Raw genomic sequence first — 25,256 nt, 5'->3', positions numbered from 1 at the left:
AACCCCTTCCCTCTCCCTCAGCCCTCCTCCACTCCCTCTTTTTCTCTTCTGCACAACTTCTTACCCTTCCCACTTACTCACTCATCCCTTTTCCTTCCATCCCCTCTCACCTCATCCACAACCCCTTCCCTCTCCCTCAGCCCTCCTCCACTCCCTCTTTTTCTCTTCGACAGGGCCGGCTGGGAGGGACCAGGCTAAAGGAGGAGGCATTTGCTGACGGAACTACAGCATGTTAACAGCCTGAGCCTGTCCCTCCGTCGCCGTCCCTACTTCCTATTCCCTCCCCCCTTCCCCGGCAACGGAGGGCCAGGCCTAGGCTGTTAACATGTCTGAGGAGCCTTTTCTTGGAACGGTGATCTCGCGTACGCCTGACCACCGCGCTCGTTGCTTGCTCGCCCGTCGCTCAGCTTTCACCGCCGCTGCTCCTCCACGCCACATCTGCCGCTCTCTGTTGCTGGCCCGACCGATGCTCACATACCGCCGCCACTGCCGCAAAACGCCATGTCCGCCGCTCAGACCGACGTGCTCTCTCGCGGCACGTCGGGCAGAGTTCTTTGTTCCGCGCACGCGCAGTAGAGCTGCTCTCTACTGCGCATTTGCGGCACAGTCAAGCCTCATTTATCTAGTTGATATGGTTATAGCATTAGTAACCCAGAAACGGGGAATCTGTAGCCAAATTATCCTATGAGAGTCCTGTTACAGGTAAGCAACCTTGTTTGCTCTATCAACCAGCAGGATGTATTACTCTTAAGTTACATTTTCTGAAATTAGAAGAAAACATACAGAGATGTGCGACTACGTTTTGACAGTCTCATACCCATGCTTACCTGAATTGAAATGCATTATAGGAAAATTAGGACTTACCTGATAATTTTCATTCCTGTAGTACCAAGGATCAGTCCAGACTGCTGGGTTATGCCTCCCGTCCAGCAGATGGAGTCAGAGAGAAACTGAAAAGACACCACTGATATACCCTGGTGCGCCCCCTGCGATCCTTCAGTATAATCCATAACAAAGCAGTATGAAAATTAGAAAACTATGGCAAACTCTGTGACTAGATCAAGATAAAGATGAAAAGTATGAACATGTGGAAAACGAGGAAACCATGCAGACAACCATACAAAAAAAGAACAAGTACCCGTAAAAACGGAACCCGAAAAAAAAAAGAACAACAGTTGCGGGACTTTACACTCTTCACTGATATGGGCGGGCGTCTGGACTGATCCTTGGTACTACAGGAATGAAAATTATCAGGTAAGTCCTAATTTTCCTTTCCCTGTACGTACCAGGATCAGTCCAGACTGCTGGGAAGTACCCAAGCTGCCCTAAACGGGGTGGGACCCTGACAGTCCCGCACGAAGCACACCACTGCCAAAGGAGTCCACCGTCGGAGCGCGCACGTCCAAACGGTAATGTCTCGCAAAGGTGTGCAACGTCTTCCAAGTAGCCGCTCGGCAAATTTCCTGTGAGGAAATAAAACCACTCTCTGCCTAAGACGCCGCCTGGGAGCGCAGAGAATGAGCCTTAAGACCCTCCGGAACGGCGCGACCTTGGGAAATGTAAGTAGAAACAATCGCCTCTTTCAACCAGCGTGCTATCGTAGCTTTCGAAGCTTTATTCCCTTTCTTTGGACCACCCCACAAGACAAACAGATGATCAGACAACCGAAAAGGGTTGGTAACGTCCAGGTACCGAGAGAGCGTCCTTCGAACATCCAACTTGCGAAGTTTCGGTTGCCGCGACGCCGCAGCTCCGTCCACCGCAAAAGCCGGTAGGTCCACCGTCTGGTTGACGTGAAAGGCGGAAACTACCTTAGGCAAAAACGAGGGAACGGTACTAGAGAAACCCCCGAATTAGAAATACGGAGAAAAGGTTCCCTACAAGACAACGCCTGAAGTTCCGAGATTCGGCGAGCCGAACAAATAGCGACGAGAAAAACAGTTTTGAGAGTGAGATCCTTGAGAGTAGCCCTTCCCTGATAGGGAAACCCCTTCACAATTCAATTTACAGGAGATCAGGACCGCAAGGTTATGCTCTCTCATCTGCTGGAGTCAGAGATATACTGAAGGATCGCAGGGGGCGCACCAGGGTATATCAGTGGTGTCTTTTCAGTTTCTCTCTGACTCCATCTGCTGGACGGGAGGCATAACCCAGCAGTCTGGACTGATCCTGGTACGTACAGGGAATACATTTTCATGAAAACTTAAAGGAGCATTTATGGGCAACACAATTTAGAAAAAGAAGGTTGGACTGTACATACCAACGGGTGGAACTGAGAGTGGCAGAGTCTTTATTGCTCAGATATGGTTTACAAAAAGGGGGGGGGGGGAAATTGAGAGGATGACAAGAGGGATTACGAGCAAGAAAGCTTTAGGAAGAAAAATGCTTTCATCTATTTTTCTAACCTGTATTTTGTATACTTTTAGAAAACATAGGTTACGCTTGGATATCTTGTTCGGATACCGAATTCACAGAGAAAACAGAGTGCGTAAAACGTCACACGTTGGACAGTCTTACCCACAAGCCCGTTTCTCTGAATATCTGCACAGTAAAATATTCCGTCACAAATTATATTTTCCGAAGGTAGGAAAATAAGATTGTTCAGGGATGTACAATATTTTCCCCCTACAATCCTCATACTATCTACAACCCCAACCATCTCAAACAGTAACATCACTACTGAATAAGGAGAAGGGTTAATAATTAATGCCTAGCTTCCTTCTTTGATAAAGGAGTTTAAGCATGGTGATAAGGAATGTACTGCACAAATCGTAAAACATTAGAGATGGACTTCTCCCTATAGGAAAATAAGCAAGAAATGGACTCAACTAGAGACCACCAGCACTACAACGGTATCATAGTACAGTGGTTCTCAACCTTTTTTTGGCCGGGACACACCTGACAGCTGGTTCGCACATGCATGACACACCGAACATGTGACCACCACGGGGCTAAATGTAAACATGCACTCTGCATCCACAGGAATCCCCTCAACCCCCAGCAATGAGTGCAGAGCAGATGTAGGGCATTACCCTGTACAACTCACCATACATAAGAACATGCCATACTGGGTCAGACCAAGGTTCCATCAAGCCCAGCATCCTGTTTCCAGCAGTGGCCAATCCAGGCCATAAGAACCTGGCAAGTACCCAAAAACTAAGTCTATTCCATGTTACCATTGCTAATGGCAGTGGCTATTCTCTAAGTCAACTTAATAGCAGGTAATGGACTTCTCCTCCAAGAACTTATCCAATCCTTTTTTAAACACAGCTATACTAACTGCACTAACCACATCCTCTGGCAACACATTCCAGAGTTTAATTGTGCGTTGAGTAAAAAAGAACTCTCTCAGATTAGTTTTAAATGTGCCCCATGCTAACTTCATGGAGTGCCCCCTAGTCCTTCTACTATCCGAAAGAGTAAATAACCGATTCACATCTACCTGTTCTAGAAATCTCATGATTTTAAACACCTCTATCATATCCCCCCTCAGCCGTCTCTTCTCCAAGCTGAAAAGTCCTAACCTCTTTAGTCTTTCCTCATAGGGGAGTTGTTCCATTCCTACAAAAAAAGATATTCTGGTTCTGATGACAATATCTCAGGAAAAGCAAAACAAGCTCCCTTTACTAAGAAGCACAATAGCCTTCCTTATGAAAAGACAGTAATTTACCACTAATGCATATCCTATTGAGAAAACACAACAAATAAGATTGATACAAATGCCTACATGCTAGTAAAATACCTCACTTCGGTCACAAACCCAGAACTGACCTTCACCAAGTACAGAAAAACCACAAATTATAAATATGGAGACAGAAACTGGAATGGAAAACAAAAATAACCACTCTGCATGCAGTGTGAACCTGGAGAAATGGAAACAGAAATATAGCACCTAACAGAGCCCCAGGATTTGCAATAATGCGCACAAACTAACCCGCACAAAGTTACACCTGTATTATGGAACACACTCAAACAGTAACAACCCTATCTAATAAATACAACTATTAAACCAGGCCCTAAACACTAATACACCTATTAGGAAAACAGAGCAAGTCAAGCTGCTAAAGGGCCCCACACAGAAATAATTGTAAAGCTTTACTAATAAATGTTACAAAACAGCTGCTGAACAGAATAATATCCAACAATTAAAAACTCATAAAAATTATTAAAACATGTCCAAATATCAATAAAATATTTCAAAACAGCAGACACTGCATAATACCCAATAATTAAAATGGCAGTCAATCAAGAAAAATAAATTTAAAAAGCCACCTTTACTTACCCTCTCCAGCAACTCTCCTACTCCTTTCCCTTCCAGGCCAATAGCACTCACCAGAAGCAGCAGTGGCTGCTGAAGCTCTGTCCTCACAGTCCTCTTCCATAGCGCCGACCAACAGACAGACAGACACCACGACCAGTCTCGGTCTCTCTCACATCGGTCATCTTTCTGACCAGTCTCTCTCTCAATCACACTCATGGTCTCTTATATAACAAGCTCTCAATCGCACACAAATGCTCTTTCACCCATTCACACCAGCTCTCACCCAGGCTTCCATTCACACTCACACACACCAGCTCTCACCCTGGCACCCACTAACACAAGCTCTCACCCATGCATCCATTCACACCCACACCCACAAGCTCTCACCCATGCATCCATTCACACCCACAGACACAAGCTCTCACCTAGGCATCCCCACACACAAGCTCTCACCCAGGCATCCATTCACACCCACACACACAAGCTCTCACCTAGGCATCCCCACACACAAGCTCTCACCCAGGCACCCATTCACACCCACACACACAAGCTCTCACCTAGGCATCCCCACGCACAAGTTCTCACCCAGGCACCCATTCACACCAGTTCTCACCCATACATTCATTCACACCCACAGACACAAGCTCTCACCCAGGCATCCCCACACACAAGCTCTCACCCTGGCACCCATTCACACAAGCTCTCATCCTGGCACCCATTCACACAAGCTCTCACCCATGCATTCATTCACACACACAGACACAAGCTCTCACCCAGGCATTCATTCACACACACAGACACAAGCTCACCCAGGCACCCATTCACACACAGACACACCAGCTCTCACCCAGGCACCCATTCACACACAGACACAGCAGCTCTCACCCAGGCACCCATTCACACACAGACACAGCAGCTCTCACCCAGGCACTCATTCACACACAGACACACCAGCTCTCACCCTAGCACTCATTCACACAGACACCAGCTCTAACCCTAGCACTCATTCACACAGACACACCAGCTCTCACCCTAGCACTCATTCACACAGACACACCAGCTCTCACCAAAAACTTCTTCCTTCATTGCAGGGATGAGCTCCAGTTCTACCACTGCTTTACTCCGGCGGGCCTTCTTTTTTCGCCGTCACAGGAATGGGCTCCCGTGGTGGCCTCGGTCGGAGTCGTGTTTCCTCTTCACTGCCTCAGGGTGTGGCGGCCTTGCTTGTCGGGGTCGGGTTTCCTCTTTGCTGCCATGGTCCTGTGGTGGCCTTGCTTGGTCGGGTTTTCCTCTTCGCCACCACGGGAATGTGGCGGCCTTGCTTCGTCGGAGTTCAACATGCTATTCCTATCACCCCACCCCCGGGCTATGCGATGTCTGTCTCACTGGTCAATCAAAGGCTTTCTCCCTTCTTCCTACTCCCACGGGCAGGTAGAAGGGAGGAGACTTCCGATTGGCCTGCACAGGGGCAGGCAGAATGAAGGAGGCTTCCCATTGGGCAGTGGGGATAGGAAAAAAGGAGGCTTCCAATTGGCCCGCAGGGGCTGGAAAAAGGGAGAAGGAAAGTACAACAGGGTAGTGGGACACCGGGAGATGCGACACACCAGTTGAGAAGCGCTATCATATTAAATGACAGCAGAAAGAGACCACCCAATCAATTCAATCTGTCACACTGCCAAGAATGCAACCCAGCTGCTACCACGGACTACAAGATCTCTCCGTATACAGGAAATTTATTTATTTATTTATTTTTTCTTTGTCTTCCTCCTTTGTAATCCACCATCTCGGGTAGAAGAGAAGCATGCAAGATCCACACTTACAACTCACCAGCACCCACCTTTGTCACGTCTAACCACAATACCTGTAATAATGTAAATCAGCATTTTCTGACCTTTTCAAGCCGAAGGCACACCTAGGTTATCAAAACTGTGTGGCGTGCCAACCTCCACGGAGCGGGAAATGCAGACATGAAGAGGTCTGAAATGGCCAAATAAGAACTAAGAAAGCCCCACCAGTCTCTCTTCCAAATTTTAAAACAAAAAGGGAGAGAGAGGTGGCACACATTCATACAAACCCGTCACAATGGACCAGCTCCCGCTATATACACGTTCAGGAGGAGGGAGAAGTTGGTGTGATGTGAGCAGCTGGCTCAGTTAGTTTCCTTGGCTACCTCATATGGCTATCAGGGCTCCATCGAAGCTGCTGCTGCTGCCCCACACACTCAGAATGACTCATATCGAGTGCTCGGTGCACACTCTCCCCATCTCACTCAGCCTGGGGATAACACAGAGGCTGAAATGATTTTGAGGTGGCTCAGGGGTGAGGGTGGGGGGAAATGAGGCAATGTTGTGTGCAGAGCCGGTGCTAGCCTTTGTGCTGCTCTGTGCGAAAAATGACTGTGCTGCCCCCTCGATTTATTCAGTGTCTGTCCCGGGCCCATCAAATAAAGCCCAGCTCCATCCTGCAATCTATATTTTTTAAGAACTGACATGCTCCCCCCACCCAGAACCCATGGATAAGGAAGGGTATTAGGTTCCCTAGGCAAACCTTACAGCCTTGCACACACACGCCACCCTACACACCCCCACATCCTTTACAGACACACACAAATTATGCATTTTGAAAAAGAACATTCAAAAGAACACAGTCTGCTGAGGCAAAAATAACACAACATGCACATTATATTTACATGCACTCCTGTGCTGCCAACCAGAAAACACTGCAAAAAAGACACTTGAACTCCTGTGGAATTAGACTTTATAGAATGCGTACTGGGTGTGAGCTTGGCCCTCAGAAAGCCATGAACAAACAGAATTACCATTACAGTATAGTAAACTTCCCATACCAAACCAACCCTAACAACCTTATCTATGAAAAGGCAACACTGCACACATTAAACCAGGCCCTAGAACACCAATAAAACTCTTATTAGGAAACCAGGCTGCTATAGATCTCTTCACAGAGATTACATGCCAGCAAAATAGCTCACCTCGGTCACATATGCAGAACACAGACACATCCTCACCAAATACAGAATAAAGAGATCAGAAAGTATAAACAGAAATGTGCTGAGAAGAATTGAACTGGAACCCACAACAAGCCAGCCTCTACATGCAGAGCAACAAATTACACCCAATAATAAAAACTAATAAGGCTTTAAAAAAAAAATCAGCTCTCCATAGCGGTGATCTTCTGATTTCCTGTCACCTGAGACTGTCGTGGATTGGGGGAGGTTTGGACGCCCAAATGTTATCTTCTCCGTCACATGCACGCACAACAACACATTCTTTCTCTCACACACTCCCTCTCCTTCACAGATACATTATGTATGCACCTGTGAGAGCTTTTGTGTGACATATAGGCTCTCACAGGCATACAAACATACACAAAGGCTCTCACAGAGACACACACATACACACTGCGATTGCAGTTCAAACACCTCTCAGGCCCCTGCACCCCTCCAGCATCATTATTGGGAGCCCGAGGCAGGAATGGGAGACAGGCTTTCACCAGCCTTGTCCATCACAGCCCCGCAGGCCTTCCTGATTTGGGGGGGGGGGGGGGAGAGCAGAAGCTGTGACCATGCCCACACAAAAACAAAACACGGGCCTCGCTGAAGGCCGACGGTGGTTTGAGTACTGGCGGCTTTCAGCCTCTCTCCATCTTTGGCTGTCAGCGGCCCCGCGGCCTCTCCTGCTGCTGCCCTGAGCAAATGCAAGGTATGCACACCTGGTCGCATCGGGCCTGGTTGTGTGCGATGTGTGCACTACACAAAGCAAGGTCCAGCTAGCCATGCCCTGCATGATGCCCATTAAGTTCCACTCTCCAGGACTTATAGAAACATAGACATGATGGCAGAAAAGGACCAAATGTTCCACCCAGTCTGCCCACAAGCTTATGCCAGTATCTGCTGCACTGGGCAGGTTATCCCCATGCTTATCAGTTTCCCACACCTTAAAAATCAGGGCCCTCAGATGCTGTTTGAATCCAATTTCTCTTAACCCTTGCTGTGAAAGCAGAGAGCAATGATGGAGCTGCATTAAAAGTATCAGGCTTAGTGATTAAGGGTAGTAAAAGCAGCATCAGCAAGTTACCCCCATGTTTATTTGTTCCCCAAACAGTAAAAGTCAGTGCTGTCTGAATCCAATTCCCCTTTTCCCTCTGCTGTTGAAGCAGCGACCACTGATGGAGTTGCATTAATACTATCAAGGCTTATTTGTTAAGGGCAGCAACTACCACACCAGCAAGTTACCCCCCATGCACTCTTCTTTTTTTATTTTCAAGCTTTAGGGATCCACAGTGCTTATCCCATGCCCTTTTGAATTCCTTCATTGGTTTTCTTCTTAACCACCTCTTCTGAAAGGGCATTCCAGGCATTCACCACCCTCTCTGTGGAGAAATATTTCCTGATATTGGTTCTGAGTCATCCTCCCAGGAGTTTCATTTCATGACCCGTAGTTCTATTGATTTCTTTCTAACGGAGGTCATTTGTTGATTGTGCATCATTAAAACCTTTTAGGTATCTGAAGGTCTGTATCATATCTCCCCTGGACCTCTTCCAGAGTGTACATATTCAAATCCTTCAACCTCTCCTCATGTCTTCCAATGCTGACCCCTCACCATTCTGGTTGCTCTTCTTTGAATCACTTCTATCCTGTCTTTATCCTTTTTGAGATATGGGCACTAGTACTGAATGCAGTACTCCAGGTGAGGCCTCACCAAGGACTGTACAAGGGCATTATCACCTCTTTTTTCTTACTGGTTATTTCTCTCTCTATGCAGCCCAGCATTTTTCAGGCTTTAGCTATCGCCTTGTCTCACTGCTTCGCTGCCTTCAGATCAATAGACACTATCACAACAAGGTCCCTCTCCCAGTCTGGGTGCATTAGTCTTTCACTACACATCACATGCAGCTCTTTTGGATTGCTGCACCCCAGATGCATGACTCTGCACTTCTGTTTCAGATCTTAGTATCATCTACAAATAGACAGACTATACCTTCTATCTCTTCCGCAATGTCGCTCACAATAATATCAAACAGGACTGATCCCAACACTGATCTTGTGGCACTTTGCTTAACACCGTTCTCTCTTCAGAGTAGGTTCCATTTACCGTTACTTGCTGTCTCCTGTCAGTCAACTAGAGTGCAATCCATGCTACTACCTTGGCACCCACTCCCAAGCTTCTCATTTTGTTCATGAGCCTCCCTATGTGGGACCATATCAAAAGCTTTACTAAAATCCAAGTAAATCACGTCAAGTGTTCTTTCCTGATCCAATTCTCTAGTCACCCAATCAAAAGAAATCAATCAGATTTGTCTGACCTGACCTTCCCCTGGTGAATGCATGCTGCATTGAGTCCAGCAACCCACCGGATTGTAGATAGCTCACTATCCTTTGTTTCAGCAGAGTCTCCATTAACTTTCCCACCACCAAGTTAAGGCTAACTGGCCTGTAGTTTCTAGTCTCCCACTCTCTCTGCTCCCACTCTTGTGAAGCAGGACCACCACTGCTCTTCTCCAGTCTTGCGCTACCACTCCCATTACCAAGGATCTATTGAACAGGTTCTTCAGCAGACCCGCCAGCACATCTCTGAGCTCCCACAGTATCCTAGGATGTATGTCATCCGGCCCCATGGCCCTGTCCACTTACAGTTTCCTAGCTTTTCCCACATATTCTCTTCTGTAAATGGAGTTACATCTACACCATCCCCATCCACAGTCTTGTCAACTAGGAAAAGTTCTTCTCCAGGGTCTTTTTTTAGGAACACCGAACTGAAGTATTTATTTAAATGAATGATAATATATGATCTGAAATTCTCACTTAGCACCCTTCTTCCTGCTACAGACAAATGTAGGCCATCCTTTTACTGATCCATACATGACGCCAGCCTCCAATGTATCCAAAACCACTTTCAAGGCACCAGGTTTGGAGCTGTAGCTAGGAAGGGGCACACTGCGTGATTACACGTTTCTAGAATGGAGCTCCTGAATGTTTAAGAGCCACCTCTGGTATTCTCTTCTTGCTGAGAATTGCTAACATCGCAATCCCAGGTGTCCTGATCTGAGGATCAGGCAATGACAACTTTTCCATGCACACCTCATCAGATGTGAATCCGTCCTGGTTGGGGAAACACTGATCTAAATAGCCAGCAATACTACTGTGGCCTGTCCTTGACAGCCTAAGGCCTCTACATAAATTGTGAGACAATTCAGACTACCTGATTGCTTGCATTTCACTAGTACTTTCAGTGATTACAAAGTCCACAGCCTATCAGACTCAGCGCTAACTTGAAACTTTCATCACAGTGTTTTTTAAATAGGTACCATTATTAGTAAGACTGTAAGGTCCCCTGCATATCCTGCCTGACAGACCTGGCTATGTAAGCACCTGCAATGTGCACTTTAACCTCTGTCAGATGTCAATGCTTGTACCACTGTTAGGACATCTAACATTTCATATTAACCACTGTGCCACATACTATGGAAGCCCTAATACTCATTGTTGAATCGGTCGAGTGCAGCACTAGGTCATGCTTGCTGCTTCTCCACTTTTAGCAACTAAACATCGTCTGTACTTACACCATGCCTTCTTAAAGTATATTATTGTTTCATCCACCACCAGGAGAACATGCCACAATTCCACTACACCTTCTGTGAAAAATTACCACCAATAGCAAGACAGCTTAAAAAAAACAATTAAAAAAACCCACCGACATCACAATGTGTCTAACCTCCCTGCGATTTCAATTGAACTGAACCCAAGTGGCCCGTTTCTGTGCAGGAAACTAAAATACAGAAACAAACCATGATTTTATCATCTATTTTTTTATACTTTTATTTAGGAAAATGCAACATTACAAGCATCAGTATAACAAATCTTAATGTATAGGTGATATATACAAGAAAAATAGATATTGTTCTTAGCTTTTTTTTCAATCATCAATACGTGTAATATCCCATCTTATTTTTTGGAAATAATACAAACAGAATCATACTACACATGCACACCTTTTTCTTAAAACAGAATAAAAACAAAATGTAAAGGAAAAACTGAAACAGTATATATCAATGTCAATGAATAGAATATTGTAATTCATTCAGTTTCTCCTTAACAGGTAAAGACAATAAGGAGTAAATATTTTCCCATGCTGCAATGCAGTTCTTAGCCACTTTTCTAGAAGTACATATATTACATCAATATGCTCAGACTGCATCCAAACTGTATATTTAGGAGTTTGTACATATATTACATCAATATGCTCAGACTGCACCCAAACTGTATATTTAGGAGTTTGCAGGTTAATCCAAAACAATATAATGCAATATTTAGTTATTAGCAAAAAGCTATAGTCACAATCTTTTGATAGATCCTCGACAAATTTTCCATCCAATCCATGAAACCAAGTATCCAATTCTCACCAGTATATTTAGGCTGACAAAGAATAATCTTAAGAATTTTGAAAATAGAACCCCCAAAAAAGAAAATCTTGGGACAAAAAGCTAAATTACTTTGTATATCATAGAACCATCAGTCCATATGGCATCTTAAACATCTTGGCAACTGAGCTATTCCTATGCAATATACTTTCACCACATCGATATAGGAATGATGCAAGATCTTAAATTGCATCTCTTGAAAACGCACAACTACAGATAATTTTATTTAAACATGGAAAATGAAGTTGTAGATCTTTCGATGTAATCTCAGTACCAAAAGCACTACTCCAATATCTTGATAAATCTTCTAACATGTCTGACTTATTTTTAAACATACGCAATTTATACCAATGAAAGAGTCTATAAGTTTTATTACTGATAAGTTTTGTTTCCTTATCTAAAGGAGTCAGTATGAAAAATTGTGATTGCTTTTCAAAGATTGAATATAATGTCTGGTCTGCAAATAAATACATATAAAAATACCTATGGGGAAAGAGTGTAAACCTCTTATAGCCGTTCAAAAGAATATAAGGCATTGCTAACAGTACAATAAAAATCCGCTCTCATGCATAAGCCCTTTTTTTGCCATAAAATAAAAAATATTTTCCAGGCCAGGGAGGAAATCTATTACAGAGATAAGGTAAAAAGCCAGAAATAGTATGTGTTCTTCCGGCCCATTTATTAACACATTTCCATGCTTGAAACACTGGTATGCATAAATGATGGCTCCACAGCATGCGAGGGATATCAGCATCTGACATATGAATCACATAACTTGGAATTCTATGCTTCTCTCCCTTTAGTCTAACATATCCTTTATATAATAATTATAGGTTCTACAAAACCATTCCCAAGCAAATCTCATTTCACAGGCGAAGTTATAAAAAACCTAAATCTGGAAGATTGAGGCCACCAAAATCTCTAGGTTTGAGAAGCTTAATATAACTAATTCTTGCACCTTTTCCTCTCCAAATATAAATCTCACAACAGATTTTAAAGCTGCAATATTTTTAACTTTTAGCCAACATGGCAGTGTCTGCAAAATATATAACAGTTTAGGAAAGAGTACCATTTTAAATAAAGCCACGCTGCCAAATAAAGAGGTAGGAACATACATTTATTTGGTATAAGGAAGTCAGATCTACAGATATATAAACACTTAAATATTGAATTCAATTATTAGCCCAACATAAAGGAAAAGTACCAGGCCAGCTATCTCTAATTTGAGAATTCAAGGGAAGCACCTCTGCTTTATTATAGGTCCATCTTTAATCCCGCAAATAAACCAAAAGGTTCAAAACAATGTCGATGTTGATCATGATGTACTGTATATGGAGAGGTAAGGAAAAGACCCGCATCATCTGTGAATAAGCTAATCTTATGTTCATATTCGCCTAACTGGAAACCTCTTATTGACAGAGGTTAATCATAGCTTAAATCTCTAAAGATTCAACAGTCAAAACCATATAGCAGTGAGGAAAGTGGTCAGCCCAGTCTAGTGCCACTATAGAGAAATATTGGTGAAGACATTATGTTATTTATAATCAGTCTAGCCAAACCATGATTCTAACCGAAGGGGCATTGAGAACACATGAAAAGTATAAAACGCAGTGTCTGGAAGCTCTACAGCCTGTGTAAAATTATTTATTTAACATTTTATATACAAAGTTTTTGGATTGACCCATTTATCAATTTTGCTCTACAATCTGTGGCAGCAATTTGAATGAAAGTAGATGAACGGTTTAAAAAGTTATTAGGGGGATCTTATAAGCCCGGTTCCCCTATAGGATGCTAGGCTAACATGAGTAGTGCCACAATTTGTGTTTTAGTTACAAAGGATTTATATATGGCAAGATATCTACATCTATACTTTTTTTTTAAATTAATGCAAAGTTTGTATACTTGCTTTTTTTTTTAGTGTGTGTTTGTGTGTAAACACATGAAGGAAGAATACATTGTGTTTTAAATATTTTATTGAAAGTAAAAAAAAAAAAAAAAAGACAGACCACATACATATCACAAAATTCATTTCGCCATGAAGGCTGAAAGCACTGTGGCAGAAAAAGGGCTGAAATAAAAGACAGTGCCTCCTTCTTCAGTTCAAATACCACTTGTATAAAACTGAAAAATATTAGAGACTTTTGTTTTTTCAAGGCCTGCAATTGACACAAAGTTTGATTATATTCATGGGGCAAATAAAAAAAGATCTTCCTTCTATTATCAACCAAATATCAAGGTATTTGCAGGACTTTATTAATATATTAAAAAAAATATCAGTTTCAGGAAAATACGTGATCTGACAAATATTCATGGGCTATTTTGAAACCCAGAAGCTCTGTATTTTCATCCTCCAGTCTATAGGTTTACTAAGCCCGGAAAATCTAATTTATAAAAATGTGCAAACCCCAAGTATTGGACAGCAGCACACTAAACAAGACTTGTTCTTTTATTCTGCCCTGCTGCTAGCACGCTCTGCTGGCATAAACATATAGATAGTAGAGAAACACACACAATCCAACCCCCAACCCCCTAGTTTTGTTCACCTCAAATCGTGGGTTATAGAAAAAAAAGAAAACAAACCTAGTGAGTTTGTTGGTCATCACACATGCCATCTACATAAAGAGGTATATAAAGCTGGTAGCTGAAATAATAATGCACAACAGAACCTTTTTATGTATTTATTTTGTTTGCACGCTTTAGACACCCATAAAAGAAAATTATTTCTTACCTGCTAATTTTCGTTCCTGTAGTACCAAGGATCAGTTCAGACCCTGGGTTATCGCCCCCTTCCAGCAGATGGAGTCAGAGCAAAAATCTGAGAGGCCACCCATATATAAGTAGGCTCCCTCTCTGCAGTCCCTCAGTATGAAGTATATCCAAGCAAGAAGGAAAGAAAGTATTGGATGGAGCAAGGTATCAAAAACAAGAATTAGTAACCTGGGATGAGAACCAGACATCCCGAAACAGCAACTTGCAAAAAGAACAATCAGAAACTTCCAAACAGTACTGAGCTGGTAGCGTTAGGATGGGCATCTGGACTGATTCATGGTACTATAGGAACGGAAATTAGCAGGTAAGGAATAATTTTCTTTTCCCTGTACGTACCCGGATCAGTCCAGACCCTGGGATGTACCAAAGCTTCCCTACTTAGGGTGGGCGCCAGCTAGCCCAGCTCGCAGTACCTGAGCCCCAAAAGACCCAAGGACCAGCGCTTGGAGGTTTAGCCGGTAATGACGAGCAAAAGTGTGCAAAGACTTCCAAGTAGCTGCTCAACAAATCTCTTGCGGAGACACAGAACGACTTTTTGCCCAAGACGCCGCTTGAGCACGGAGCAAATGAGCCCTAATACCCTCTGGAGGGGACGAACCCGCTCCTATGTATGCCGAAGAAATATCTTCTTTTAACCACTGTGCAATGGAGGTTTTCGTCGCCTGGTGGCCCTTCTTGGGTCCATGCCATAAGACAAACAGATGGTCCGAAAGGTGGAAGTCATTCGTTGCCTCCAGATATCGAATGAGGACACGCTTGACATTGAGTCGCCTGAGCTCCCTGGAATCCTCGTCCGAGAAAGAGGGCAGCTCCACCGACTAATTCAAATGAAAAGTCGAGACGACCTTAGGTAGAAATAATGGTACAGTGGTCAGTGAAACTCCCGAGATCGTGAAACAAAGATAAGGCTCTCGGCATGACAAGGCTTGAATTTCCGAAATCCTCTGAGCCGAGGAAATGGACACCAAAAACACCGTCTTAAGCGTGAGATCCTTCAGAGAGGCCCTTTTTAAAGGCTCGAAAGGTGGTCCAGCAAGGATTCGAAGAACCAAATTTAAATCCCATGATGGTGTAAGCGTCTGTGTCGGCGGTTTAATGTGACCCCTGAGAAAACGGACTATGTCCAGATGGGCCGAAAGTAAGGTACCTGGGAGACTAGGAAGGAGAGCTCCCAGGGCAGCCACTTGGACCCTCAGAGAATTATAAGCCAGACCTTTGTCCAGACCTTGCTGCAAAAAGAAAAGAATCTGAGGAACAGATGCCTGGCGGGGAAGAACCGGTACTGCCTCACACCAAGCTTCGAAAACCTTCCAGTCCCGGACATAGGAGATGGAAGTGGAAGTCTTTCTAGCCTTGAGAAGCATTGCAATCACATCCTCCTGATATCCTTGACATCTCAGCCGGCGCCGCTCAAAAGCCACGCCGCAAGACAAAAGCGATCTGCCTGGTCGAAAAATACGGGACCTTGGTGAAGCAGGCGAGGCAGATGTCCGATCCGAAGAGGACCGTCCACGGCTAGGTTGATCAGGTCCGCGTACCACAGTCCCCGAGGCCACTCTGGTGTTACTAGAATAACGGGCCCCCAATTGTACTCTATTCTGCGCAGTACTTTCCCAATCAGAGGCCACGGCGGGAACACATAGAGCAACAGCTCTGGAGGCCAAGGAAGAACTAGGGCATCCACTCCCTCCGCGCCATGCTCCCTTCTGCGGCTGAAGAAGCGTGGAGCCTTCGCGTTCCTTTGAGTGGCCATGAGGTCGAAGTGGGGAACCCCCCACCTGCCAAAAACAAGATCCACTGCCTCCTGGGTCTATGCGTTGTTGGCTCAGGAAATACACTAGGACATTGTCTACCCCGGCTATGTGGGAAGCCGCTAGACGAGACAGATGACGCTCCGCCCAGTCCATGAGACGGTCTGTCTCCAGAGAGACCTGCCGACTTCTTGTGCCTCCCTGGCGATTTATGTAAGCCACTGTGGTCGCATTGTCTGAGAGCACCCTGATGGCTCTGCCCTGAATCAGAGGAAGAAACCATCGCAGGGCCAAGCGAACTGCCCTGGTCTCCAGTCAACTGATGGACCACGCCGAATGCACTGCTGTCCATTGCCCCTGAATCGAGGTCCTCTCGCACATTGCCCCCCAACCGGAGAGGCTGGCATCTGAGGTAATCACGATCCATTGGGGAATTTCCAGCTCAACCCCCTGCGGCAAGTGATCCAGGTGGAGCCACTAGGAGAGGCTGTGTCTGGCTACCTCCGACAACGGTGCCCGATAATCCTGAGAGACCGGCTTCCAGCGGGAAAGCAACGCCTTCTGCAAAGGATGCATATGCGCAAAAGCCCATGGGACCACATCTATAGTGGAAGCCATAGTACCCAGGACCTGCAGATAGTCCCACGCGGTCGGGAGTGAAAGGCAACGAAATCATTGTAGCTGTACCAGAAAACTCTGCGCCCACTCTTGTCTGAGGAAGACTCTGCCCAGCTTGGTGTTGAAATGGGCCCCCAGGAAGTCGAGCTCCTGCGACGGCACAAGACTGCTCTTGGCAAAGTTGACTACCCAGCTGAGAGAGTGAAGAAGGTGGAAAACCTTTTTGACTGACTGCTGACACTGGGCTTCAGACTTCGCTCGGATGAGCCAATCGCCAAGTACAGGTGGATCAGAATCCTGTCTCTCCAGAGTGCCGCCGCCACTACCACCATCACCTTGGTGAAGGTGCAAGCCGCTGTTGCTAGCCCGAACAGTATAGCTTGAAACTGATAATACTGTCCAAAGATTTTGAAGCGAAGAAACCTTTGAGGCTCCGGTAGAATTGGAATGTGGAGATAGGCCTCTGTCAGATCCAAGGATGCTAGAAACTCCCCGCAATGCACTGCAGTCATGACAGAGCATAACGTTTCCATTCGAAAATGTGGGATCTTGAGCACCCTGTTGACCAGCTTGAGATCCAGAATCGGGCAGAAGGAGCCTTCCTTCTTGGGGACCACGAAGTAAACGGAATAATGGCCTGACCCGTGTTCCAGCATCGAAACCAGTCTGATAGCCCCCAAGCTGAGGAGCCAGTCCAGCGTCTGGCGCACGATCGCCTGCTTCTTCTGAAGTCCGCAAGGAGAGAAGACAAACCTGTCTCTGAGGGGTCGAGCAAACTCTAAGGCGTAGCTGTCTCTTAGAATATCCAAGACCCAACAGTCGGTAGTTATCCTGGTCCACTCCTTGTAGAAAAGAGATAGGCGACCCCCTATGCGAGGAACTGAAGAGTGGACCGGCCAGACTTCATTGGGCAGGTTTGGAAGCTGACCCCTGGGACAAAGCGTCTCGGGATGGGCGTCTACCCCGAAAGGAATGAGACCAGACCTGGGCTCGAGAGGAGGGGGGCCTCTGATTAACCGGTCTGGATTGTCGAAAATGTCACTGACCCTGGAAACAACTGCGGATGGCACTGAATGTTCTGACTGAACGAGGCCGATCCTCCGGCAACTTATGAACTTTGCTCTCCCCGAGAGACTTAATCAACTGGTCCAGCTCATCGCCAAATAGTAACTTGCCCTTAAAAGGCAAGGATCCAAGCTGAGCCTTAGAAGCATCCGCAGACCAGTTACGGAGCCAGAGGAGGCGCTTGGCCGAGACCATGGACCTGGCCAGTACTTGCAGAAGATCAGAGAGAGCATCCGCCCCATATGCTATGACCGCATCCAGGTGCTCAGTCTGTTGGGCCTCCTCCGGAGGTAGATCCTGAAACCCCAGGAGCTGCTGTACCCATCTGAGACCTGCTCTCTGCATAAACGAGCTACAGACCACCGCTCGGACACCCAAAGCGGAGACTTCGAAGATCCTCTTGAGATAAACTTCCAGCTTTCTATCCTGCACGTCCCGCAGAGCGGCAACCCCAGTAACCGGGATGGTGGTCCTCTTCGTGACCGCCGTCACGGAAGAATCAACCTTCGGAAGCTTGAGGAGCTCCAGGAAGTCCTCCGGGAATGGATAGTTTATTCATCGCCCTGCCGACCCGGAGGGAAGCCTCCGGAGTGTCCCACGCTCTTGAGAGTAACTCCAAAATCGTGGTATGAGATGGGAATGCCTTGGCCGGAGGTCGAAGGCCTGCCAGGACGGGTTTCTCCATGCTTATTCCCCGACTGTGGACCCGGAGGTGGAGACAACTCGAGCAAATTCCCGCCCGGGAGAGCCGTGAAGCCTTGCGGAGACCGCGGCATGGGGGAGGGCGCCGGCACACTGAGAAATTATACCTCTGAAAACTACCGGGAAGGAGCGCTCAAGCACAACTGACAAAGGCTCCGACCTCAAGCGTGAAACCAGGCACTTAAAGTTATTTATTGCTGCTAGTTTTTTTTTTGTTTTAGAAGACAGAGGAATGACGCCTCTCTGTCTATGCTGCCCTGAGGCAAAAACGACCTCTCAGGGCAGCCGGTCGGGCCAACGGGGGAAGAGGTTGGACCACCAACTTTCACCCCTCAGAAAAGCAAAGGGAAACGTGAAATTGAAAAGTACAGAAAGTATAAAATTTCCTCCCAACAGACAAAAGTTTACAAAAAATCTGATAAGCAAGCCAGCATCAGATCAGTCTGCAAGCTGAAGCAGTGGGAGAAGGAAGCAAGGAGTCCCTTACGCTCTTTTTTTTTTTTTTCAATTAAACTTGATCCATCCACAGTAGAGAGAAACAGCAAGAAAGTAAAACTAGTCTCTCAAACCAAGGGAGGAACCACAGGTGCAACCCTCATCTGCTGAGTCAGAGGAAATACTGAGGGACTGCAGAGAGGGAGCCTACTTATATATGGGTGGCCTCTCAGATTTTTGCTCTGACTTCATCTGCTGGAAGGGGGCGATAACCCAGGGTCTGGACTGATCCGGGTACGTACAGGGAAAATAACAAGCGCATCATCTTAATTATTGCTGTTAAAAGGTACAAGAAGCAAGGGGGAAACAAACATTTAGGTCCTTATTAAAATACTTCCAAACATATGCAGTTTCTAAGAGCTTTACTGATTCAGGAACAGAGCTTGGACTGGCATCACTAACAGCACGTTTTAATCTCGCCACACATAAAAAACAGGAAGCAGATTTTCATAAGAGAGAAAGGCAGACATTTGTCAAAACGGTGGCAAAGAAGCACTACCACGGGGAGTCGCAATGCCTCAGATGGCTGAAGTAAGGGGACATAAAAAGTTAGAGTCTTGCACGTGGGTTCTGGGATATCCTAGGTCTCACCCTCCTCTCGCCAGAAAGCCAGTGAAGCGTGCACAGAGTGACCTGCCACTCGGGTGCAAAGCTGAACATTCACTGCAGTTGACAGTAAACTACACCCCGAAAGACTGTAGCAGTTCGCCCATGTGAAAGCGCTGTCAATCCTCATTTTTTAAAGCTACTTGTGAGAAGAATGGCACAGGATTCCCCTTCCACATTTTCCAGACCAAAACTCCAGAAAGGCTTCACACAGGGAATCTCACCTGAAGGCTAACGATGTCTGCGTCCCAGTTGAGAATTTCTTCCATGATCCCCTTTTTCCTGTACTCCCAGCTTAATGCCCAGGAGGGGCAGTAGCCATACAGCTGCCGAGTGGCATATTTATCACACAACACATTGTAACACATGACTGTGAATGAGGCTGGTGAGAGAAAAGGAAGAAGAAACACGGATATTTAAAAAAAAAAAAAAATTACAAGCTAAACACTATACATTATTGCGAGACATAACATTCATAACAACTCATCATTTAAATTAAATTTAATTATGAAAGAGCAACAGATGCATGGCAACCTTTGCTCAGAGACAGCTCTGCTTCCAACCTGTCATTTTGTTAAAACCACAGTAAGCCAAAACCAACAAAAAATATCTAAAAAATTTAGTTTTCTCCAAACAGATTAGTTTTGCAGATTCCATGACCTGAATGAGCCTCACTCTTACGGCAAGGCATGTTAGGTACAATTTTACTCTCTCACATTTAATTGCAAGTGCATTTTTTTTTTTACCCAGCGGTTTCCATTTGCTATCATGGGCCTTCAGCTTAATTAAACTAGGCCTGGGATCCAGCACCATGAGCCTTCATTCACAGCTACCCTAGAATTTGTATCCTCTTTAAATACTCTCCCAATTCACTTAACCCAGTAATTGCAGCAACAGGACCTCAGCGGGGGGGGCGGGGGGAAGGATCAGGCACTAGGCCTCTTCTGAAACCCTACATCATGGGCACTAAATCCAGCCACTAGGTGTCACTGCTGTGCAATGACGACAACTCCCTCTCACCAGGAGCTATGAATGCAGACCTGGGGAATGGAAGATTTTGACACCCAAGCATCGAATTCAGGTCCTTCACACAGCACAGCCACTGAGCTGGTCCACTAGCTTCCTTAACTGCACTGCGCCAAAGATCTTACTTCTGCAGCTCGTAAGTTATAGCATGGATTTGCAACATGTTGAGGTACATTGGAAGTCTTTTCCCTTTCAGGATGGCGACACTTTGGCAATTGATACTATTCCTGTATCCTGCTGCCACATTTTATTTCCTCTCCAGGATTAAATTCCACAATACCGTAAAAAAGAATGAACCTCACACTTGAACCAGAGTGTGATCTCACTCTCAAATTTACTGCTAGCGCTCTTAATACTTGCTTTGTGCCAAAAAGAGCCTCCTGGAGTTCACAGAGTGTAATATGTACAGGCAACATATCAAGGTACACTTGGAAATCTTTTTAATAAAGTGAGAGGTATCAAATTCAGTTGGTACTATTTTTGTATCTTCCCTCCAGTGGAAGGGTGCTAATACTTAAAGACATGTTACCTAAAATTGTTTCTTCATTATTTCGAGATTTTTGTTTTCTTTTAGTTTGTTGCTTTTGTAATCTTCAGTGTTCTGAGATTCTTGTATTGTATTCTGGGCAACCATGACCAGAGAGGCCAGAGAGATCCTCACAAAGAAATAATAACTTCTCTCACTGCCAAGCAACCTACTTAATGGCCTCTTAGATGCTACCGGAATAGAGGACAAGCATTTCTCAAAAAGAAAAAAAAAATCAAAAGGGAAGACTGTGGCGGAAACAGCAAAGTTACCTGAGGGCAGAATTTGGTCTCGTTCTTTCAGTGTAATCCACGGCCTCTGAGGAAGCTGCTCTGGATGAACTAAAAAGAAATAAATATATGCATGCATTTTATTTCTAAATGTATCCCATTAAATGAAGATCTATAAACAAACAAGAACAGCAAAAACATGAGGCGTACAAATAGTAAAACACGTTCTGCAGTGGATTAGAGTTGGGACTTCAGAGATCAAGGAGGAGAGTGAAGAAAACAAGCATATGGTATCTGAACACAGATCTTTAACACTGTTTTTAGGCAGTATTACTGATGATTTACCTGCAAAAAATATTTAATCAGAATAAAATTACATTGTCAAGTGCATGCATAATATTAAGATGTGTCTCAGTTTGTGCATCAATAAAACAGACTAATTTTAGTGGGTTCTGTTATTACTGGTTCTAAAAAATATCAACTGCCAGTGTCTATTAAAAATATATCTAAAAGAACTGTCACAGCCTTCCTTTCACCACCCCCTTTAAAAAGAAGAAGAAAAAAAAACCACTTCAGAAGTTCTGGGTGTTGAAACTGCTTACTAAACCAAAAAATATATATACAAAGGAGTTTTTCCAAAACACTGTGCATGCCATTTTTAAATTTCAGAAAATTGTCCTTCTCCTCCCCGGTAAGTAGAAACTTGTAGCAGCTGTTAAGGTGGGGAGCTGCCAGAAGCTTCTGCCACAGCTCAGTGAACACAGCATATTGCTCCTCATGCAGACCAGTCAAACAGAACTCACACGACACAAGGCAAGAGAGGCTATGGATGCACGCCAGAAAAACTCATAGCTGCACTGATGGCCATTGTTACTGCATTTTCAAATTCATTTTTAAAAGCTCTGGAATGGTTTACTTATCTAGTCTGGTACATTAAGTGTCATTCTCAAATTTGATACAAATTAAGAAACAATTATGCATTTTCAACAGACAGTCTCGTTCAGTTACAAAGAGTCTTTGGCTAGATGCTAGTTACAAAAGAAAATATTTTGCCAATAGCCCAGCACAAAATTCATTCTTCTTTTCTTTTCTTTGTAAATAATTTTTTATTAAACATATATTAACATGATAACATTATATATGTGTATGCAGGAAAATAACTCCATAATTGCTAGTAGGACATGAATGTATACAGTCTAATAAACATTGATTGATAACGGTTTTCAAAAGAAAGTCTTATGTGTTGTCCTTTCCAGAAGCGGCATGGCCCTCCAGTGTAGATATAGATTCCACACGTGCAGAAATCTGGGGAGTGCATGATGCTTACGAGCAGTAATCTGATTATAATGCACTCATCGTATCCAATTTCAGAAGCAGCTCTTCTATCGATGGTACACTCGTTTGCTTCCACGCTGCAGTTAATATGCACCGGGCCCCCAAGCATATCTGGTTTACCAATAATCCGTCATGCCATGATCCATCGGTAGGAGCATTTAATAAGACCTGTTCTGATGTAAGCTGAAGGGGTTTCCGCAGAATTTGTTGAATAATACCAGAGATCGTTCCACAGTCGACACACCTTAGGGCATTCCCATCACATATGGATGGATGTCCCCCATTGGCCGCAACCCTTCCAGCATAAATCATGCTGACATAAGCTAGCCCTATATAATCTATAAGGTGTAAAATGCCAGCGAAATAGTAGTTTATAGCTGTTTTCTGTGAGTAATGCGGAAATAGAACATCTTTTAGTATATATAAATATTTGATCCCACTCGTCCTCAGATAGAGTCTTACCCATATCTTTTTCCCAGGCCAGAGCATATGCTGGTTTACAGGTAGGATCCTTCTGGAGTAAGCTATAGATCTTGGAAAGTCCCATTTTGACACGGTCCGCTATTTCACACCACCCCTCAAACTGAGATTTCCCCAACCCGAGATCCCCTCCAATTGCTTCCCGTCTAATAAATTGGCGTAATTGAAGATAGGGGTATATAGCGGAGGGCCCAAACTGATATGTGTCCTGAAGTTGGCCAAATGACACTGATCCATCCTGTCCCCATACTTTCCCCAAAGTAATTATACCCTTACTTTTCCATTCCGCAAAGAGGGGAGAGTCCCATCCCGGAGTGAATTTCATATTATGATACATAAAGGTAGTGGTGAAATACCTCCATGTACCTACTAAAGAGTGTCACCACTGTGTCCAGAGGCGTAGCGTAGTTTGAAGGGATGGAAGAAGAGTACCCTGAACCCTCCATGTCTCTTGGGGTTGCCAAGTGCTTTAAATCGGCACTGCACCCAGCAACGCTTGTTCAATGGCCACCCACCTTGGACTCTCTCCTCGTTTATGCCAGAAGATAGCACTAAGTTGTGCAGCCGCATAATACCATCGAAGCTAGGGTACTCCCAACCCTCCCCTTAATTTATGTCTGTATAACACATTATTGGCCACCCTAGGTGGTCTTCTTTCCCAAATAAATGCAAACAAAATTTTCTGCCAACATTTTAGCACAGCTGTAGGAATGTGTATCGGCAATGACTGAAAAAGGTAGTTGAATTTTGGGAGGACATTCATTTTTATCATTGCTATTCTCCCTGTCCAAGCTAACTGCAAGATGAGCCCAATTATCCAAATCACAAAATATCTTAGCTACCAAGGGGGTATAATTTAAATTAAAAAGATCTTCCAATTTGCTGCTAATTAAGATCCCCAAGTATTTTATGCTTCTGCCAGCCCATTTAAAGGGAAACTGCTTTTTCAAAGGTGCCACCTGCTCGGGTGTCAGAAAGACATTTAACAATTCTAATTTATCGAGATTGAGGTAAAAACCCGACACAGAACTGAATTCTGTCAGCATGTCCACCACACCGGCAAAGACTGCTGCAGCTGTGATAAAGTAAACAACACATCGTCGGCAAAAAGTGACATTTTATAATCTATGTCCCCGACTTGTATACCAGAGATAGTTGGTTGCCCTCTGATTGAAGTGGTGAATGGTTCTAAAAATAATGCGAACAACAGTGGGGACAATGGGCACCCCTGTCTAGTCCCCCGTTGTATGGGAAAGGGAGCAGAATAGACTCCATTCACTTTAACTCAGGCCATCGGAGCTTCATATAATTTAAGCAGCCACTTCCGGAACATAGGGCTGAAGTTCATTCTCTCCAAGGTTTTAAATAGGAAGGCCAATGCACCATGTCGAAAGCTTTCTCTGCATCAACAGAGAGCAATACCGTCGGGAGTTGTTGTTGTTTAGCCCACCATAATAGGTCCAATATCTTTCGGACATTGTCTGCAGCCTTTCTCCTTGGGATGAAACCCGCCTGATCTGGGTGTGTCAGCTTTGCCATTACACTATTGAGGCGGTTAGCCAATATTTTGGCCAGAATTTTCAGATCACTATTTATCAGAGATATGGGCCTATAGGACCCACACTCCAGGGGGTCTCAACCCGGCTTGGCCAATATAGTAATCCCAGCCACATTAGCTCCCAATGATAGCGAGCTCCCATCCCGAAGGGCATTAAACATCTCAGACAGGGGGATAATTGATCCATGAACTTTTTGGAAAAAAGGCCCTTTATCCATCTAGGCCAGGGGCTTTGCTGATCTTAAGCTATTTTATTACTTGTCTGATCTCCATTGGGGATATTTCTTTTTCAAAAAAATTGTTTTTCTATCTCCGTTAATTGGGGTAGCTCTACCTTATCAAGATAAGATATAATCTCACTCTCCTGAATACTTGAGTCTGCTGTGTAAAGCTTTC

General features: G+C 44.7%; 1 protein-coding gene across 5 annotated transcripts in view; it reads right to left on the bottom strand.

Annotated features, from left to right (window-relative positions):
- The window catches only part of CNOT6L (CCR4-NOT transcription complex subunit 6 like), a 219,184-nt gene that overhangs the window by 17,368 nt on the left and 176,560 nt on the right, over positions 1–25,256 (bottom strand). For all 5 annotated transcript variants that reach the window (XM_029600462.1, XM_029600451.1, XM_029600443.1 and 2 more), the window contains 2 exons: positions 21,530–21,598; positions 19,930–20,087 (listed from right to left, as the gene is read on the bottom strand). In XM_029600462.1, coding sequence (XP_029456322.1) covers positions 19,930–20,087; positions 21,530–21,598 — 227 coding nt within the window. The remainder of the gene's footprint in view (positions 1–19,929; positions 20,088–21,529; positions 21,599–25,256) is intronic.

The sequence above is a fragment of the Rhinatrema bivittatum genome, chromosome 1 (assembly GCF_901001135.1).
Source record: "Rhinatrema bivittatum chromosome 1, aRhiBiv1.1, whole genome shotgun sequence".
NCBI classification, from domain to species: domain Eukaryota; kingdom Metazoa; phylum Chordata; class Amphibia; order Gymnophiona; family Rhinatrematidae; genus Rhinatrema; species Rhinatrema bivittatum.
Note: the sequence above shows the minus strand (reverse complement) of the source record. Positions and strands in the feature narration are given on the sequence as shown.